At 44.8% G+C, this 21,280-nt stretch overlaps 1 protein-coding gene across 6 annotated transcripts in view; it reads right to left on the bottom strand.

Annotated features, from left to right (window-relative positions):
* Nucleotides 1-21,280, bottom strand: part of ABCC5 (ATP binding cassette subfamily C member 5) — a 73,734-nt gene that overhangs the window by 49,794 nt on the left and 2,660 nt on the right. For 5 of the 6 annotated variants that reach the window (XR_012788060.1, XM_075570883.1, XM_075570885.1 and 2 more), the window contains exons 2-5: nt 19,955-20,138; nt 7,571-7,731; nt 5,650-5,805; nt 1,716-1,863 (exon numbers count right to left, since the gene is read on the bottom strand). Coding sequence is in view for 5 of the 6 variants with exons in the window: in XM_075570883.1 (XP_075426998.1) it covers nt 1,716-1,863; nt 5,650-5,805; nt 7,571-7,731; nt 19,955-20,083 (594 nt within the window). In the remaining variant the exon portion in view is untranslated. Of the gene's footprint in view, nt 1-1,715; nt 1,864-5,649; nt 5,806-7,570; nt 7,732-19,954; nt 20,143-21,280 lie in introns of all 6 variants that reach the window. The other variant, XM_075570884.1, reaches the window with a different exon arrangement.

Below are 21,280 nucleotides of genomic sequence, written 5' to 3'. Positions count from 1 at the left end.
TAGCCACAAGTGACCCCTCAAACACGCCCACGATTATAGCCACAGCTCAGACTAACTGGAGAGCTGAAGGATTTTGCTCTTATCAGGAAAAGGAAATGTGTTATTGTCGTGCCCCGTTTAATGAAAATTTTGATTAGTAAAATGTAATCCCGGCTGTTGAGGACATCCTCAGAGTGACCCTGGAATGGGGAGATCTGGTCACTTTCATACCCACTGGCTTTGTTTCTATGTTGTGGTCTGTAAAATCCAACTGGGACAATCCAGCGCCCCTGTAGCATAACAATGACAGAAGCTCTTCTTAGTGAAGTTTGTTTGGTTAAAGACTTGAGCATTTCTTTAGAAGAAATAGGCAGGACCATTGGATTCAGCATCACCACAAAGGTGTACCCCTATACCCCTTCCAAACTGTATGCCAGTCATTTACTAAAGATAAGACAGCAGGTGCCACTAACAGACAAGATAGGAACGGCAAAAAAAAAAAATATAAGAAAGATAAATCATAACATCTAAAGATAAACTTGTATTTAATAATGTTATAACTCTAACAGTGCATTACCCCATCTGTACTTACCCACTCACTTCACATCCATCTTTAAACAGCACACTGAAAATTAGTACTACAAGCAGTAACATTTTCCTACACCTCAAGACAAATGTGCAGAGAACAACATTTTAGTAAAAAGGAACAACGACATGTCATATAAATATGTGGCAAGAGAGTAAATCAAATAAAAACGACAATAGTAGGCGAGACTCTACAGAATAGGAAAATTCTCTATTAACGTCACTTATTGCTGTACCGGTCTACACTGCAAAGCAATGACTTTCACATAAGACCCTTCTCTATCTGGGGCCCCTCTGCTCTGATAAACCCCGACGGGTGTATTTAAACTAAGATCCTAGGTGTAGAAAAGGTGCAGCTCTGGTCTAACAGGGGCATCCATAAGGCAACACTGCTCATACAACCTCAAAGCAACATGTAGGACACGGCTGAACCCAGGCTTGCAACTTGTATTTCAATAGACAGGACAAATGGGCGTCTATCTAATGGAGGGGCTTCCAGGCCCTTATCTACTAAACAGCCTTTAGTGATCACAGGAAACAGAGATATGTTATACAGCAGGCGAACAAGTCACCCAAGCAAAGCATTGCACAGTAACGTACTCTGTTACATCACGCCGATAGAGACATGCACATAGGTTCCTTTGCTTGTGTGACTTATTTGTGCTGCTAACCTCTGCCAGAGTTTCACAAACACAACACTTATCCTGTGTGGGATCTGAGCCAGGCCCCGGATAAAGTGTCCGTCGGTCAGATCTGGGTTTAACTTACCATGCTCTCTCAGTGCGTTAAATACCTCTTATCACACAGCACTTCTGGTGTATTCCTGCAGCATTTTACTGCATTTAATACACTACATCTATAAGATCTCTCAGTAATCACAAAAAAAGCCAGCAAATCCAGTAAGATTCAATACAGGACTGGAAATTAAAGGGAAAGGTTTGGTTTTACTCAAAGCTAAGGCTCTACCCTGGGAAAGTGGGGGTTTAGGTGGCAGAGGGCCCTGTACTGACTCCTGGCGAAAGCTGGCTATGCTAAAGAACAAACAATGATCTAATACTAACTGCTCAGCTTCTCTCACACATCTACAGCTAAACCAAGGCTGTGAGAAGCCATCACCTATGGGCATGTTAAACCGGGTGGAAACTACTTACTGGGCCTATGAAGCCAGCCAGCTGGGTGAGCATCAGGCACACGATGGACACGATGAGCCTGGTGCGGCAGAACTTCCAGACCACGCTCCGAAGAGACGCCTCTTCAGCACCGCGCTCCGATACTTCCTCCAGCCACAGCTTCTCCAAGCTGCATGAAGCACAGGGACAGGTTTAGCCGCGCACACCCCGCGGAGAAGGAATGAATTGCTGATATTCATGCTACAGTATGTGGGATAGGACGGTGTGACGCGCGCACACACACACACACACACACACACACACACACACACACACACACACACACACACACACACACACACACACACACACACACACACACAATTATTTAATAGGCATCTTTTCTGCACCTAAAGCCCTTACTCTCCCAGTCATTACCCGCTCTATTACACAGAATACTCCTAAAGCCCTTACTCTCCCAGTCATTACCCGCTCTATTACACAGAATACTCCTAATGCCCTTACTCTCCCAGTCATTACCCGCTCTATTACACAGAATACTCCTAATGCCCTTACTCTCCCAGTCATTACCCGCTCTATTACACAGAATACTCCTAATGCCCTTACTCTCCTAGTCATTACCCGCTCTATTACACAGAATACTCCTAATGCCCTTACTCTCCCAGTCATTACCCGCTCTATTACACAGAATACTCGTAATGCCCTTACTCTCCCAGTCATTACCCGCTCTATTACACAGAATACTCCTAATGCCCTTACTCTCCCAGTCATTACCCGCTCTATTACACAGAATACTCATAATGCCCTTACTCTCCCAGTCATTACCCGCTCTATTACACAGAATACTACTAATGCCCTTACTCTCCCAGTCATTACCCGCTCTATTACACGGAATACTCCTAAAGCCCTTAACTCTCCCAGTCATTACCCGCTCTATTACACAGAATACTACTAATGCCCTTACTCTCCCAGTCATTACCCGCTCTATTACACAGAATACTCGTAAAGCCCTTACTCTCCCAGTCATTACCCGCTCTATTACACAGAATACTCCTAATGCCCTTACTCTCCCAGTCATTACCCGCTCTATTACACAGAATACTCCTAATGCCCTTACTCTCCCAGTCATTACCCGCTCTATTACACAGAATACTCGTAAAGCCCTTACTCTCCCAGTCATTACCCGCTCTATTACACAGAATACTCCTAATGCCCTTACTCTCCCAGTCATTACCCGCTCTATTACACAGAATACTCCTAATGCCGTTACTCTCCCAGTCATTACCCGCTCTATTACACGGAATACTCCTAATGCCCTTACTCTCCCAGTCATTACCCGCTCTATTACACGGAATACTCCTAATGCCCTTACTCTCCCAGTCATTAACCGCTCTATTACACAGAATACTCATAATGCCCTTACTCTCCCAGTCATTACCCGCTCTATTACACAGAATACTCCTAATGCCCTTACTCTCCCAGTCATTACCCGCTCTATTACACAGAATACTACTAATGCCATTACTCTCCCAGTCATTACCCGCTCTATTACACAGAATACTCGTAAAGCCCTTACTCTCCCAGTCATTACCCGCTCTATTACACAGAATACTCGTAAAGCCCTTACTCTCCCAGTCATTACCCGCTCTATTACACAGAATACTCGTAAAGCCCTTACTCTCCCAGTCATTACCCGCTCTATTACACAGAATACTCGTAATGCCCTTACTCTCCCAGTCATTACCCGCTCTATTACACAGAATACTCCTAATGCCCTTACTCTCCCAGTCATTACCCGCTCTATTACACAGAATACTCGTAAAAAGCCCTTACTCTCCCAGTCATTACCCGCTCTATTACACAGAATACTCGTAATGCCCTTACTCTCCCAGTCATTACCCGCTCTATTACACGGAATACTCCTAATGCCCTTACTCTCCCAGTCATTACCCGCTCTATTACACGGAATACTCCTAATGCCCTTACTCTCCCAGTCATTACCCGCTCTATTACACAGAATACTCGTAAAGCCCTTACTCTCCCAGTCATTACCCGCTCTATTACACAGAATACTCGTAAAGCCCTTACTCTCCCAGTCATTACCCGCTCTATTACACAGAATACTCCTAATGCCCTTACTCTCCCAGTCATTACCCGCTCTATTACACAGAATACTCCTAATGCCCTTACTCTCCCAGTCATTACCCGCTCTATTACACAGAATACTCCTAATGCCCTTACTCTCCTAGTCATTACCCGCTCTATTACACAGAATACTCCTAAAGCCCTTACTCTCCCAGTCATTACCCTCTCTATTACACAGAATACTCATAATGCCCTTACTCTCCCAGTCATTACCCGCTCTATTACACAGAATACTCCTAATGCCCTTACTCTCCCAGTCATTACCCGCTCTATTACACAGAATACTCCTAAAGCCCTTACTCTCCCAGTCATTACCCGCTCTATTACACGGAATACTCGTAATGCCCTTACTCTCCCAGTCATTACCCGCTCTATTACACGGAATACTCGTAATGCCCTTACTCTCCCAGTCATTACCCGCTCTATTACACAGAATACTCCTAATGCCCTTACTCTCCCAGTCATTACCCGCTCTATTACACAGAATACTCCTAATGCCCTTACTCTCCCAGTCATTACCCGCTCTATTACACAGAATACTCCTAATGCCCTTACTCTCCTAGTCATTACCCGCTCTATTACACAGAATACTCCTAAAGCCCTTACTCTCCCAGTCATTACCCTCTCTATTACACAGAATACTCATAATGCCCTTACTCTCCCAGTCATTACCCGCTCTATTACACAGAATACTCCTAATGCCCTTACTCTCCCAGTCATTACCCGCTCTATTACACAGAATACTCCTAAAGCCCTTACTCTCCCAGTCATTACCCGCTCTATTACACAGAATACTCATAATGCCCTTACTCTCCCAGTCATTACCCGCTCTATTACACAGAATACTCCTAATGCCCTTACTCTCCCAGTCATTACCCGCTCTATTACACAGAATACTCATAATGCCCTTACTCTCCCAGTCATTACCCGCTCTATTACACAGAATACTCATAATGCCCTTACTCTCCCAGTCATTACCCGCTCTATTACACATAATACTCATAATGCCCTTACTCTCCCAGTCATTACCCGCTCTATTACACAGAATACTCCTAATGCCCTTACTCTCCCAGTCATTACCCGCTCTATTACACAGAATACTCATAATGCCCTTACTCTCCCAGTCATTACCCGCTCTATTACACAGAATACTCATAATGCCCTTACTCTCCTAGTCATTACCCGCTCTATTACACAGAATACTCATAATGCCTTTGTTCACTTTGCAAAACTCAGTTTTTGAGAATAAATATTCCTGTTTAATCATCTTTGGTTCTATAACTTCAGCACTTATCTCTACAGTAACGTGGCATTTACCTGGTGTAAAGCAGCCCCCCTTAATGCTAATTAGTATCTCACTCCCAGGCCTTCCCCTGCCGTTAAAAAAAAAAAAAAAAAATAGTATAAATATGTTTTAAATCTCTACTCTAACCTTCTAACCTTCACACTGCACTGGGCTCTTGTCAGAGCTTCATCCTAACCTCCCAGAGACAGTTAACATTTCAAACGCCTATGTCTTCCGGACAGAGCATCGGACATTACAAATAAAAACTGGGTTGGAAAGGGCAATTAGAGGAATAACCCCCCACCCCATATTTATTTTTGTGCAGATAATGCCGACATTATATGCAGATATTTACACTGCGCCAGCTTCATCCCAAGAAAATAACCTTTACTGAACAATCTCTGCAAGTCGGCGTTTCAGAAGGTGGACGCGTGACGTAATTGAAGCCCTTTGCTGCGTAAAACGTCACGGAACGGACTATTCCGCGCACATAATAACACGGTCACAGTGACCGCCAGGACACACCGTCTGCTGTTGATATCAGAAGACTCGTGTTCAGACAGGGGCCAGATATCCTCTAGGAACAGCTCTCCTTTCCGGTAAGCCGTGCGGGCCAAGGGGGTGAGCCACGAGAACGTCATGAAGGAAAAGAGGCCAGCGTTGTCCACAGGGTGCTGGTGTCTGCAAAACAGAGACGAGAACGTTGGGCCACGGAACAGCGGGCTTGTCATGTATGCTGGCCACAGCTTGGAAGTGACCTGTGAGTTACACGCACACGGGGAGACTATCCCAGATACACAAGAATGAAGCACACCAGTCTTGTACGTAACTATGTATGGGGGGGGGGGGGGGGGGTGTGTGTGTGTGTGTGTGTGTGTGTGTGTGTGTGTGTGTGTGTGTGTGTGTGTGTGTGTGTGTGTGTGTGTGTGTGTGTGTGTGTGTGTGTGTGTGTGTGTGTGTGTGTGTGTGTGTGTGTATATATGGGATAAGAGAGAAAAAAAGGCCCTAAAAAAGCACTCTAGTATGTTTGAAAGTACAAATCACATAATATTTATTGATATATTGTCACAGAACAAAGGTTTAAAACAAAGCACAGAAATTGTTAAAATAGAGCATGGATCCCCTGTTCATTACAAAGCTTGACACATCCTCCAAAAAACATACCCTCATGGAGACAAAGCCAAAAGTCAAAATTGACTCAGATAATACTCTAAAGCAGCGGTGCGCAAACTGTGGGGCGCGACCCCCAGGGGGGGCGCGACACTGCCGACGGGCAATTATCCTATTTAACTGCCCTTATAGCACCACCGACATATCACTGTATATTGGATTAATCCAGTGTCGGTATTTAGTTGTACTTATTTTCCTTGTGGATGCGGGGTCCCTCCTTTTTCTCTTGCAAAATATATATATATATATATATGTGTATATACATACCGGGCATGAATAAGGTAGATACATAGTGAGCCAATGTGTGAACAACACTTGCATAGCTGTTGAGAGAATCGATGTGTTTCTCATACATCGGGTGACGATGTATTTAGCTTATTCAAGCCTGATATATACACATTTAAATACAATTGGGATATTTTTTTTGCAAGACTGGTGTCCCTCATTGTTACACATCTGGGAGAGAGATTTCCCCTGTGTGTTTTTTATTGTATTATGGATTTATTAGAGGACGTTTCCTTTACAGGGCTATTGAGACTACACCATGTTACTCTATTTCAGTGGTGACCAACTCCAGTCCTCCAGAGCTACCAACAGGTCAGGCTTTCAGGATATTCCTGATTCAGCACAGGTGGCTCAATCAGTGGCTCAGTCAAAGACTGCACCACCTGTGCTGAAGCAGGGATATCCTGAAAATCTGACCTGTTGGTAGCTCTGTTGGACTGGAGTTGTCCGTCCCTTTAGATCGAAATGTCTATAATGTCTCTGATAATATTACAGAAATGATACAGATGTTGATTTTGTGGTGAAATTGTGCACAGTAAGTGTGTGCGCTTATCTTTATTATACTGCATGTCGAGGGTCACAAGTGTGCGGGGAGAAGGACATTTCATTATTGCTGTGGGAGAGGGAGACTGTCCCAGTGGAGTTCTAACACAGGGGAAATAATCAATGTTAACAGACAGACATGCTGGAGGGAGCGTGGTGCTAAACGTGCTATAGAAGGATGGGGTACAGGAAGAGAGCAAAGTGTTGCACTACACAGAAGGAAGATGGGGTACACCAGTGTTTCCCAACAGGTCAGGTCTTAAGGAAATCCCTGCTCCAGCACAGGTGGCTCAGTCAGAATAACTGAGCCGCTGACTGAGCCACCTGTGCTGGAGCGGGGATATCCTTAAGACCTGACCTGTTGGGGTTCCCCGAGGAATGGAGCTGGGAAACACTGGTTTAGAGACATGGTGGAAGTCACTGCCCTCCGAGGGGACGGGGGACTCACTTGGAAGTCATCCGGATAGGTTTTAGCAGGTTCAGACCATGGTGGTATTTGCCCTTGTGGTGGTCCTCATCCAGTATCCTCAGGTGGGAGTGCATGGAAATGTCCAGGGGAAGGCCCTCCACCCGGGCAGCAGTCTCCAGGGCATCCTGGCAATCCACATGCTTCAAAAAAAACAAAAAAGATACCAGTTTGTATTAAAAAGGAGCAAAAATGTTTCACCTTCAAGCGCGCGTTACAAAGCCAGAGGGACTCTCAGCCTTCTGTCTGTGAGAAATCTGCAGCTTAGAGACGTTCCTCACAGCCAGTATGCTTTAGTGTGGGCTCATGTCTCAGAGAGACAAACTATCCGCCTGCATGAGAGGAAAAGGACGGGTCGCTGGGTTGGTCCTTTCTTCCAGGTAGGAACACAGGAGGGGGAGGGAGTGTGTAAGGGGTATAAGACCTTTTATTGGATCAACAAGTAGTTGATGTGTTATAAGCTTTCCAGCCTCTCAGGGTCCTTCATCGGGGTTACCCTTACCCTGAGAGGTTGGAAAGCTTTTTGCTTCTCATGCATTTCAATATGGATCCCTATAAGCCCTCGCCTGCCGCGTCACACTGTAAGCCCACGCCTGCCGCGTCACACTGTAAGCGTTTTTTGTTTGGAGGAACCCTTGAAGTATTTTGAAAAATCTCGGGGATCCCCTATCTGGCTGACACATATTAGGTTCGACAGGGGTCAGTCACAACATTTCACACCTCACGAGCCACCTCTATTTCCCACCCTCTTCCCATGTATTTCTCTCCCATCCATCTCACTAACTCTCCCCCCTCTCGCCTCGCATGTATTTATCCCTTGCGTCTCACTCTTACTCCCTCTTTTCCTCACTCACTCCTGCCCCCCTCTCTTCTCTCACTTGCCCCTACCTTCCGTCAATTACCCCACTCTCACTCAATCCACCCTACAAAATACATACCAAAAAAACTCCATCCCCTGGACGGGGAGGGGGGAGTCTGAGGTCCATAGGAAGAACCCCTGAGACTGCTTCAAGGAGCCCCTGTTTGGGAATCACTGCTGTAAGCCCACGCCTGCCGCGTCACACTGTAAGCCCGCCCCTGCCGCGTCACACTGTAAGCCCGCCCCTGCCGCGTCACACTGTAAGCCCACCCCTGCCGCGTCACACTGTAAGCCCACCCCTGCCGCGTCACACTGTAAACCCACGCCTGCCGCGTCACACTGTAAGCCCACGCCTGCCGCGTCACACTGTAAGCCCACGCCTGCCGCGTCACACTAAGCCCACGCTTGCCGCGTCACACATGGGGTTAACAATAAAGTATTTTTATTGCTGTGATTGACCTTTGTCAATATGTTTAAACAACTAAATCAACTTTATACCCCCCCCCCAATCAAAAGAGTTGTGCAGAAAAAACGGGTGTCCCGTGGTGTTCGTTATTAATGCAGAAAAGTAATTAAACAAAATAATTTATCGTGCTTATGCCGCCAAACAATTAAGAATCTGTCTCAAGAGTTACACGGTGTTCAATGTAGAAAATCATTACAAATATTGTATGTCGTAATACTGTGAAAACTAATAAAAACTTAAGTTACAAAAAAAAAAATCTGTCTCAAGCATAGTGTGATAAACAGACACAGTTCTGTGAATACACAAACTAGCACAAATCAGGTGAACAAAGCAAAACTATCCCAAAGTACTACGGGAGCCGGGGGAGACCGTGCGGAACCTCTCTGTAGCTGGAGTCCCCTAGAATGAGTGTAAGCGCTGTGGCGCCATCCTGCGGGGGAGCACTACCATATATGGTCAGCAGCATCATAGCTCAAGACCAAAACAAGTCATGTGCAGCATAGGGCTCAGCCATATATGGGCAATGATGTGCGCTATGGGGGTTTCCCCCATGTACAGAACGCAGGAAGGGGGGCAGCACTCTGATCAGGTTAGATCCATGAATAAGTAATAATAGTATGTAGCGGTGAATTGGTGTGCTAAATAGTTTAGATGCTTGCAGTATGTGCTGGAACACAATGTTCGATGTAAGTACCCAGTTCCAGAACTGCAAGTACACAACGGGCGGCTGCTACAGTGCAGGAGCCAAAGGCCGTATTAATGGCCAGTGGCGCCGTTTTGGATATTACACTGTTGCCAAATATCACCCCAGCTGAGCCACAGGGGTGACTATGCCTCTTAATCTGCAGCATGGTACCTAATTTAGTTCAATCCACCCATTCTTGCTCCATATATACAATGCTGCATGATAAGGATCTGATAGAAGGCTGTTGTAGACGGGCTCTAGTATAGCAACGCTATATACAAGTGTGCTGTAAAGCGTACGGATCATACCAGCTCAATAACCAAAGCCAGGGTACCTTGTCCTGCAACAAACAGCCAGGCAGAGGATCAGAGCATTGGTAGGGGGTAAAAGGCACACAGGATGGTGTCAGTGGGCAGTATGAGGCCAACAGAATACAACGGGATATATATTTACATAGCGCACAGAGATAGTGCTGGGCATTCACACAGAAGAAAAACAAGCAGTGTGCTCTAAAAGATACGTTCAGGCCATTATACACTATAGTGGACAAAAGGTGCAGACAAATCTGCCAGAGTCGGCATGGGTCAGCATTTATCCAGGAAACAATTCAACGAAAGTGTGACATTAAGTCCTCTGGGGTCAACAGTGTCTAGAGTGTAGATCCAAAATGCTTCTCGTAATAGTGCCTGTGATGCATCGCCTCCCGTTGAGTTATGCTTGACCTGGTCGATTGGCATACACCACCTTAGGTTGGCAACTGTGTGTTTCATCTCCGTGTAGGGTCTAGATACACGTTGATCTGATACATTGTCTCGAATCGCCATGACCAGCGGGGTGCTATTCTTTCTTTAAGTGGTCGATCAGCCGTACCCACATAATACAGGCCACATGGGCACTTGACGTCTACACCAACTTTGGAGGTTTGATGGTGTAGGCTTTGCCACTATGTGGGTGATAAAACGGTTTGCTAGTAATAAACTGGTGCAAATAATGCATTTGTATACTCCTGGTTGTGGAGACAAGAAGTGTGCGCTTGCTGTTGTGTACTTTGATACTGGGTCAGTTTGGACAAATCATGTCTTGCCGGTTCCAGACTCTTCTAATCAGTAAAAAAAGGAGGTTGTGCGTCTGGTTTCTTGGAAAGTTTCATATGTCTAGTTAAAATGTCCCACCTGGAGTCAATGGCTTTCCTAACAAATCTTTGAACTCGTACAGAACTTATTAGTGATAATGAATCTACCCCCCGCCATTGTCTTTTTATTGTTGGGTTTCAAAAAGGTCCTGCCGTTGGAGTGCACCAGCTTTGAGAATACAATCCTTAACCAGTGCGGGATCATAGCCTCGTTCTAGGAATTTATTCCCCATTTCCTTCAGACGTCTAATTCTGGTTTCAGGGTTCTGCCTGGTCCTAGTGACTGGGATCGGCTGCATGAAGGATGGTGTTCCTGTCCGGTGGCTTTTGGTAAATGATAGTATGGATCTTAAGCCCTTCGTTAGTTAGATGATTAACGAAGTGACGCACCGTTTCTGTGCTCCTCTCACCGGTAAATGTGACCGTTTGTTCAAGTGGTTAAGGCAGGGTTGCTCAAATGCAGTCATCAAGGCGTCCCCCCCACCCCTCCCTCCCGCTGAGCCACTGATTGAGCCATCTGTGCTGAAGCAGGGATATCCTGAAAACCTAACCTGTTGGTGTGAGGGGGAGGGTGGGGCTTGAGGAATGGAGTTGAGCACCCCTGGGTTAAGGGAATCATCAAATAGCTGCAACACCTCTGCGGAGCCAGACCAAATGCAGAATAAATCATCAATATTGCGTAAGAACTGGGTCATTGTAGATGTACTGTGTCATTGTAGATGTACTGTGTCATTGTAGATGTACTGTATTTGGATTGCAAGGCATGTATATAGATGTTGGCATATGCCGGTAGTCATGGCTGTACCCAACTGCTGCAAAAAAAGAATTTTCAAATGTTAAATATTTCTTGTGGAAGACGAAATGCATAAGTAGAATCAGGGAGTCCTTTGTATAATGGGAGTATTGGTTAATAAATTCTGCACGGCAAGTAAACCGTCGCGGTGTGGAACGTAGGTGTACAAGCCAGCAACACCAAGTGTTACCAGAAAGGATTCACTTGTCGCGGTCTTTAAAGTTATTGATGACATTGAAGAAAGGAGGTGGAATGTAACAAGTAGCTGCGAGTTGCTTTACAATGGGTTGCAGGAAGTCATCGATATACACAGAAATAGGTTGGGATATAGAGCCGGGGCATGGTCTTGTGCATTGTGGGTAGAGAGTGAAGAGTATTCGGCGACTGTTAGAAATTGTATAGTTTTTTTCATCTATCCACCTGTTTGACAGCCCTATCTGTAAAATACCATCAATTTCTGTTGTATACACAGCCGTGGGGTCCAATGAAAGGGTTTTATAGCAGATTGGACTCCAGACTAGCAGACTTGTCTCAGGATCTATCTCTTCCCTATTGTCACTGTAGTCCTGGATAACTATTGCTGCCCCTTTGTCTGCTGGCAGTATGCCAGTGATTTATATGTTTTTCAGCAATAAATAAATATTTAACGGTACATATTACAGGTCATTAATAATATATCAGAGTCTTCTTAACTCAAAGCATTGAACATTAAGTCGTTTTCCGGGATTACAGTTATTTTTTTCTAGCACGGAAGATTAAGACTGATTGAAGGACTTGTATAAACTCGGTTTTTAATTACACATAAGTGAGGACGTTCTTAACATAAAGAGACACTTCTGCAGCGTGTTGTTCTGTCTCTGGCGTGTATAAACAGGCCTTCACATGTTTCAGGTGCAAGATACTCCTTATTCTCTTTAAAAACAGGATTACTACAAAACTTGTGTCTGAACGACATTTCATTCAGTTTCTCAATCTTAACCATTTCATTGCCTTCACAATACCTCGCTGGCCCCTCTGGCTTATCCTGATCACATACCTTAGTACAGGGGCGGCCCAACTTCAGACCTCCAGGGTCACCAACAGGTCAGGTTTTCAGGATATCCCTGCTTCAGCACAGATCGCTCAATTGTTAACTGCACCAGGAGTGCTGACGCAGGGATATCCTGAAAACCTGACCTGTTGGTGGACTGGAGTTGGCCGCCTCTGCACTACTGATAATATTCGTCGCAGTCACTTTGCGCCAGCTCAAATTAAAAAGATCCTTTTTTGAACAAGCAGAGCACAAATCCTGCTCAGAACATAACCTTTTAACTTTGTTTAAACATGGATTCAAATCATGTACACACAGTTAGACTGTTACGGCTTTAAAGGGAATCTGGGAAAGGATAAGAGACCGTCCAGCCCCAGGAATGCATTTCCAAACGCTACATCCCAGTGGCCGGCTTATTATACAGAGACATTCCCATATTCACCAAGCCGTGCTTTGCCCAATAACCGCTTGCGGTGCGTGAAGACGCCTTGCAGACCATTCACTTGAGTGAGCTGTGAAGGGATCACCTGGCACAGAACCGCTTATTAAACATGGGCCTCCAGCCTGAAATAGAGCCCTGCTCTCAACAGGGGATGACTGCCCACAGTCACTGGGTATTGAGGCACTAAAGCGCCGTCACTGGCACTTTCACATGATAACACCGAGGTATTATAGCTCCATTACAAAAATACATCCACGCAGAATTACCGTCAGAACCAACCTCTCGTTCGGTTCTCTGAATGTAAAAATAAACCGGATCCGGTCTGCTTTGGCGCGTTTTGTATCCGTGTGCGCACGAGCTGTACGTCAGAATAAGAAGATGGAAGAATTGCCGCTGTGCAAGAATGTAAAGCAGCAGAAGAAAAAAAAAAATAACACGGAAACCCCTCAAAACAGGGGGTTTCTACCCAGCTTGGCTCCGATTGGCTGCTTGAGAAAGTTCCCATGCGCTGATTGGCAATCCACTCTGCTTCTATTTTATGAATGAAGCAGAGAATACTATAAGAAGCCTTGAGCCAATCAGATGGTGTGTTCCCCTTGAGTCAGAGCCGAAAGAGCGCGGGCCGGCTTTTCAAAGATGCTTTGTAATAGCAAAGCGACCGGCTTCCATTTCAAGCCTGAAAAGCCTGCACAGCAGGGACCAAGTCCAGGATTTTGGGCCCAAGTTCTCAGAAGAGAAGGTAGCGGTGGCATATAGAATTTTATTCCGATTTGGGTTCCAGGAGATTCCGGGCTAAGTCCCGGTCAGGGTAAAACTCACCCAAAGGGTTCCCTGCACCTAGAAAAGTCTCGTTTTCTACCCCAGTCCCACAGCAAGTGTGTGTCTTTTCATCTGTATTTTGTGTTTCATTGTGTGCAAGCGAATTTATGCCGAATACATTACAATTTATTTCACTACCTTGTTTTGTCAAATGAATGATCCTGGTAAAAAGGTGTAAATAACCCGGTCTCCCGTTACAGTGACCGGTTGGGGAGGGGCTTGAGGACTGGCGTTGAGCCCCCCTGAGTTACAACACGATTATGGTAACATGGCCCAGCGCAGTAACTCAGGATTTCTGCAGACACCGCACACGTCTTGCTTCACCCCACTCAGCACCCAGAGGGCGGAAGTCACAAGGGGAGAAGAAAAAGCTCTTGGATGCCAGCCAATAAGAGAGGTTCACTGCCCTTTAATGCAAGGCAAACAGCCTGGCCTGTTCAGACGAACCAATGAGGAAGCGGTCACCGGGAATACCGAGACCTTCTCTTGGATAAACAAGACCGGGCTCGCGGCCAATCCGCTCAGCAGCTTTTATTCTGCTACGGAGACGCAGCAGGATTACAAAGGGTCAGGCGCGGGGCCCAGACCTTTGTGTTACAAAATATACAAGTGTCTCAAAGGGCTGGAATTAGGGGGAAGTGGGCACGGGGCTGCGGTAACTGTGTGCCCGAGACACTGCGATGTATACAACACTATACAACACTGTGTGCCCGAGACACTGCGATGTATACAACACTATACAACACTGTGTGCCCGAGACACTGCAATGTATACAACACTATACAACACTGTGTGCCCGAGACACTGCGATGTATACAACACTATACAACACTGTGTGCCCGAGACACTGCAATGTATACAACACTATACAACACTGTGTGCCCGAGACACTGCGATGTATACAACACTATACAACACTGTGTGCCCGAGACACTGCAATGTATACAACACTATACAACACTGTGTGCCCGAGACACTGCGATGTATACAACACTATACAACACTGTGTGCCCGAGACACTGCGATGTATACAACACTATACAACACTGTGTGCCCGAGACACTGCGATGTATACAACACTATACAACACTGTGTGCCCGAGACACTGCGATGTATACAACACTATACAACACTGTGTGCCCGAGACACTGCGATGTATACAACACTATACAACACTGTGTGCCCGAGACACTGCGATGTATACAACACTATACAACACTGTGTGCCCGAGACACTGCGATGTATACAACACTATACAACACTGTGTGCCCGAGACACTGCGATGTATACAACACTATACAACACTGTGTGCCCGAGACACTGCAATGTATACAACACTATACAACACTGTGTGCCCGAGACACTGCGATGTATACAACACTATACAACACTGTGTGCCCGAGACACTGCGGTGTATACAACACTATACAACACTGTGTGCCCGAGACACTGCGATGTATACAACACTATACAACACTGTGTGCCCGAGACACTGCGATGTATACAACACTATACAACACTGTGTGCCCGAGACACTGCGATGTATACAACACTATACAACACTGTGTGCCCGAGACACTGCGATGTATACAACACTATACAACACTGTGTGCCCGAGACACTGCGATGTATACAACACTATACAACACTGTGTGCCCGAGACACTGCAATGTATACAACACTATACAACACTGTGTGCCCGAGACACTGCGATGTATACAACACTATACAACACTGTGTGCCCGAGACACTGCGATGTATACAACACTGTGTGCCCGAGACACTGCGATGTATACAACACTATACAACACTGTGTGCCCGAGACACTGCGATGTATACAACACTATACAACACTTTGTGCACGAAACACTGCGATGTATACAACACTATACAACACTGTGTGCCCGAGACACTTCGATGTATACAACACTATACAACACTGTGTGCCCGATACAACGCGATGTATACAACACTGTGTGCCCGATACAACGCGATGTATACAACACTATACAACACTGGGTGCCCGAGACACTGCAATGTATAAAACACTATACAACACTGTGTGCCCGAGACACTGCGATGTATACAACACTATACAAGCTCTGCAATAAGCGGACGTCTCAGAGTATTAACCAAAGAGGTTTCTCAACTCCAGTCCTCATGCCCCCCCTCCCCCCCCCCCCCCAACAGGTCAGGTTTCACAGCTACCGCAGCTACAGCACAGGTGGCTCAGTCTTTGAGACACCTGTGCTGAAGCAGGGATATCCTGAAAACCTGACCTGTTGGGGAGGGGGTTTGAGAACCCCTGTATTAACCCATTTGTCACCAGATACACCGCCTGCCTCTGTCAGAGAAGAAGCCAATTATCCCCCACGTGAATTTGAATGTGCAATCCTAAATTTGTTTAAAGATACCGGAAAGCATTTTATTTCCTTTGAGCCTATAATATACACCGTCAACGTAACCACAATCCTGTCTCCAGGGCACACACATTACCAGCAGGGATCTGAAGAACTGCCAAGTACGTCTGACTGCACAAAGCGTAAGCGGGTATGCCGACAGGTACCAGGGACTGCGCAGGTAATGGAACATCGTTTTACGGACAGCGTGGCCCGGTAACAAGGTGGGTGTCAGGGTGATGTCATTTGCAGAGCCGAGACAAAGATGGTGAAACACCGGGGGCCTGCACGTACATCCGAGGAGGAAACATTGCAACACGGGCTGCAAGAAATGCCAACTTTTGCGCTGTGGGAAACCCCAGTATAATAGGATTTATTATGTTAGAAAGGGCAAGAGGACCTGGTCCGACACGTTCCCTGCGCCTTTAAGGGAAGCCGGGGTTTTCTCCTTGTACCTCAAGCAGCAATAATAGGATTGCAGGATCTGAGACAGTAACCAAGCTGATCAAATGTACTTCAGCTTTGTGTACACGGTCAGTAATTTCTAGTTCTGTGCGGTGAACACCACATCGGCTTTAACCCGGCACAACCGGTGCCAGAAGAATCATAACGGGGGAGAGGGAGGGGGGGCGCACGGGAAGAGAGGGAAAGGGGGGGGGCATTTAATAAGTGTCTGCAAATGTAATTAAACAAGCCAGACAAGCCAAAATCCCATTACTTCAGTAAGGATCAGAGCACAGCCCAAGGGAACTAGAATACAATACATAACAAGTGTTCAGAGGAACCCATTTATTTGCTGCTGCAATTAATCCAGATATTGTCTCTTGAAAATCAGAACTCTAAAATGTTCCTCTATCCTGCAATACGGAACTGGTTGCAATAACCGTACAGAAAGGGTAAACACAGCCCTGCCAGAGGGAACGAAGGGTTTATTTATAGAAACAATCAGACGCCAATACACTAAAACGGAGATAAGATTTTGGGTGCAAACCTGATGGATCTGGTGCAGAGACCAGGTGACGTGACCGAGATGAGAAGCACATGGCTTTGTTACTACGTAAAACTCAACAAAGTATCCGGACGTTCCTCCTTCTCCTTCCGTGCACCCCAAAATTGGAACAACCTACCAGAGACTCTCATATCCACCACCAGTTTAAGTTCTTTCAAATCTAAGGCTGTCTCACACTTTAATCTGGTCTGTAACTGTTTCATACGCTCATAATATATAACGGTGCACGCAATGTCTTGTATATAATGTATACCTTGTTCATTTATGTAACTGTATTTGTAACCATGTATTATTTGTTTTACTCTGTGCCCAGGACATACTTGAAAATGAGAGGTAACTCTCAATGTATTACTTCCTGGTAAAATATTTTATAAATAAAAATAAATAAATAAACAGTGTCCGACCTACACTGTAAGAATTCCATTTACATTATTATATTGTAATTAGGTTTGAATCAGGGGTCTAAGAACAGGATACCACGAAATCTATTATTGTAATTCATAACAATTCTTTTCTATCCATATTATATCGCACATAAACAATATGATAGTATTCAAATGGTTAATTAATATCTTCTGTAGATTTCAGTCACATTAGGATAGGATTATAAATAATAGGATTGCAGCTGTGTTGGATTATCTGAGGAGGGTGCCCTGTGGGTGACATTTGAGTGACCACTGACAACTGATGATATGCTGAGGTAATAAAAACTAATAAAGGAGCTCTAAGATCTTTCCAGAAGACATGCCATATTTGGTAATAAACTTGTATTGAGAGTGGGCAGTTCCTTATCAGATGTGACATCAGTTTTAAACTGTAGGACCTTATCTGGTAATAAAATTAGTAGAAGAAAGGCTGACTAAGGTAATTTTGTCTGGATAAATATCCAGCAAGGTTTAGCTAGTTAGAAGAAAGAAAGATTATACAGTACCCAGAAGGATGACAGAGGTATTGCACCGAGGAGAAGAGTTAACACCAGGAGAGAGAAGGAACCAGGTTTAACATCATGATACCAAGATCAAACACCCAGGAACAGCATAATATGCAACCATCTTTGAAGATATCCTAACTTATTTGACGTCACGCCAGTTTGTACTATTTTTGTATGCGAGTATTTATCTTCAAATAAACGTTTATTTGTAGGTGTTAAAACCAGAATGCTGAGTACTATTATGCTGGAGTAATCTATAGAAAGAGATGCAAAGGACACACACCCTCCAAGTCCTGCAGCCAGCTTCATAAGACCAGCAAGGCAGCACGATCCCACAACTAAGGCCAGCACCAGCAGGCTGAAATTTAACCCAAAACCAACCGGGATTTTGCTTCAAACAGAAACAAGATTGTAAGCCAAAGGCCCAGACTTCCTTAACAGCGATTAGCCTCATCGCCTCTTACCAGCAAAGGGCTTAAAAGGCACATAGCAGAACAAAGAACATTATTTTTATTTAACAACTTATCAGCACAATCAGCTTCCTTGGAAAGATTCAAACCTCCATATAGTTTTACTGTATATTGTGAGCATAAATATGTATTGATTTTCATCTGAGACCTGTTTGATTAAAGATGGCACCATAATTACTTTGCGAATAAAAGGGACCGCACAGATGGAAACGTACATGGGGATTTGATAACTGGCAAACAGTCTCATCGCCACGAGACAGTGGATAAAGATTGTGTCGTCCAAAGTTTACTTATCCGATTTTTTTATTTAAAAAAAAGTTCCAATCGGCTGTATTTAAAGCTGCAGTTCAGTCTTTTTTTTTTTTTTTACATTTATTTTTTTACTTCAATAGTTTTATGTGTGCAATCTCTAATTAGCTAAAGAACTGTATAGCTGCAGGTCAATTCGTTTTCCATGTATTGATAGGTCGAAATTTGGTGACATAATAAAAGCTGGGATTTGTTTATAATCTGCTTGACTGGCAGTGGAAGCTCATGAATATTCATGAGCATTCCTGCACTGACAAGTGCTAGAGGGAGGGCAGTGCTGATAAAGGGGTGTGCCAGGGCTTGTGACAGGACATGAAGGGGCAGTGCCTTTGCAAATGGCTGTTAAAATAGAATACAAGAAAATTGGTCTTTCAAAGTTGTTTTTTTAAAAACAGAAAATGCTAAAAGTATTTTTTCTTACTACAGAACTGATTTATTAAAAAAAACACACATGCAGGATATTGCCTGAACTGCAGCTTTAACCTAACATGTCACTGACAAAGATGCTCAAAGGATTAGCACCATTTAGCAAATCTGGGCCAAGCAGTCTTTTGTATACAGGCATCTCTCGATATACGGAATCTATAAATTAGGGAAGAAATTCTATATGCAGAATATTACATTCACATTTACGGAATTTTTAATCTCTAAGCCAGGGGTCCTCAACCCCTCCCCCCCCCCCCCCCATCCAACAGGTCAGATTTTCAGAATACCCCTGCTTCAGCACAGGTGGCTCAGTCAGAGTCGGCTCAAGAGACCTCGACTGGGTGGGAAAATACACATAAAACCTTATGCTCAACTGACGCAGAGACCGATTGAGCCACCTGTGCTGAAGCAGGGATAGCCTGAAAACCTGACCTGTTGGCAAGCTCTTGAGGACTGAAGTTGTCCGCCCCTGGTTTAGACTCAGCAGATAGAAATTAAGGAAGGTGAACAACAACAAAAGGATTATTACTACTAGCCAGAAAACATGAACAAGCGCCAGTACAGCCTGATGACCGCGGAGCATGCGAGGTACTCACATGGCGTTTTGCTTTCTGGTACATGAAATCCTCCGGCTCCTTTTTCTCATCTTGGTCTCTCTGTTCCCGAACATTTCGGTACCCAGGACTGGGTATGACATATTCCATTCCTAAATCTAGATCTTTCATCTTCTCTTAGCATTGAGGGTCTGGGGTTTGACCGCTGTCACAAACTGCAGTATTTCTACATTAAAAAAAAAAAAACACCAATAAAATTATTGAAAAAGGCTTTTATAAAAGATCTGGTTAAATGGTGCTGACCGAACCAAGCGTTTGAAATTATACTGTGCAATTAATATTTTCCAGTAACATAACCGCATCTTTACATAGCAATTTGAACTTTTTGTTTATATTGATCAAATACAGCATGAATTCATCTGCTAGTTTTCTGTTGTACATAATGCTAACAGGATTACAAACAGCCTAACAATTGTCGTGTATTTCCCAAGAACTGCTTGGCTAATTCCCCGGACAGGCCTCCGGTAAGCAGGTACATTACAGCCGGAATAATATCTGTGCTGTGTGGGGTCAAAATACCCGGCCTGCAGCTGGACTCATGTGAAGAGAGGTGTTACCGTGCTACAACATGACTAATGCAGAGGTAGCCAACTCCAGTTCCAAGGGTAGCCAACAGGCCAGGTTTTTAGGATATCCATGCTTCAGCACAGGTGGTGCAGTTGTTGACTGAGTCACGTGCCGAAGGGATATCCAGAAAACCTGGGCCGTTGGCGGCCCTTGAGCACTGGAGTTGGCCACTCCTGTTGTAATGATAGGCACAGCACTGGTTTTAACCTATTCACAACCAGGGAACCTACACAAAAAGTCAGGCTCATCTTGCAGCAAATGTGTTCAATCAATTTCCCCGTCTGCGTTCTGTTTGATGAGACAATGACATCATTGTACAGGCTGGACTGGAATCGGCAATGCCGGGAACACGGACGCACTGTGCTTAAAATAATGAGTACAGCGTAATGCAATCTCGTTAAAAAAAAAGCACAGACAAAAGATCCATTAAAAAGAATATAATTATTAATTTTTTATATATACTGGAAAGAAATCTGCGTTTTTTCTCACGAATCCGTTCAATATAAGAGGCTGGTTTGATCTTAAACCACAAGAACATTTACTTTTCAGCCCGACGCTCCCAATAAAAGTTATACAAATCCAGTGTTCTCACACAACTCAGACCTGGCTGCCTAGAGAAATGTGCCCCATCAACAATTACTGCCTCAGATACACAGCTTCCTATAAATGGTTCATACCAGGGGCGGGCAACTCCATACCTCACCACCCTCACCCCAACAGGACAGGTTTTCAGGATCTCTG

Source organism: Ascaphus truei, chromosome 14, assembly GCF_040206685.1.
Source record: "Ascaphus truei isolate aAscTru1 chromosome 14, aAscTru1.hap1, whole genome shotgun sequence".
Classification (NCBI taxonomy): domain Eukaryota; kingdom Metazoa; phylum Chordata; class Amphibia; order Anura; family Ascaphidae; genus Ascaphus; species Ascaphus truei.
Note: the sequence above shows the minus strand (reverse complement) of the source record. Positions and strands in the feature narration are given on the sequence as shown.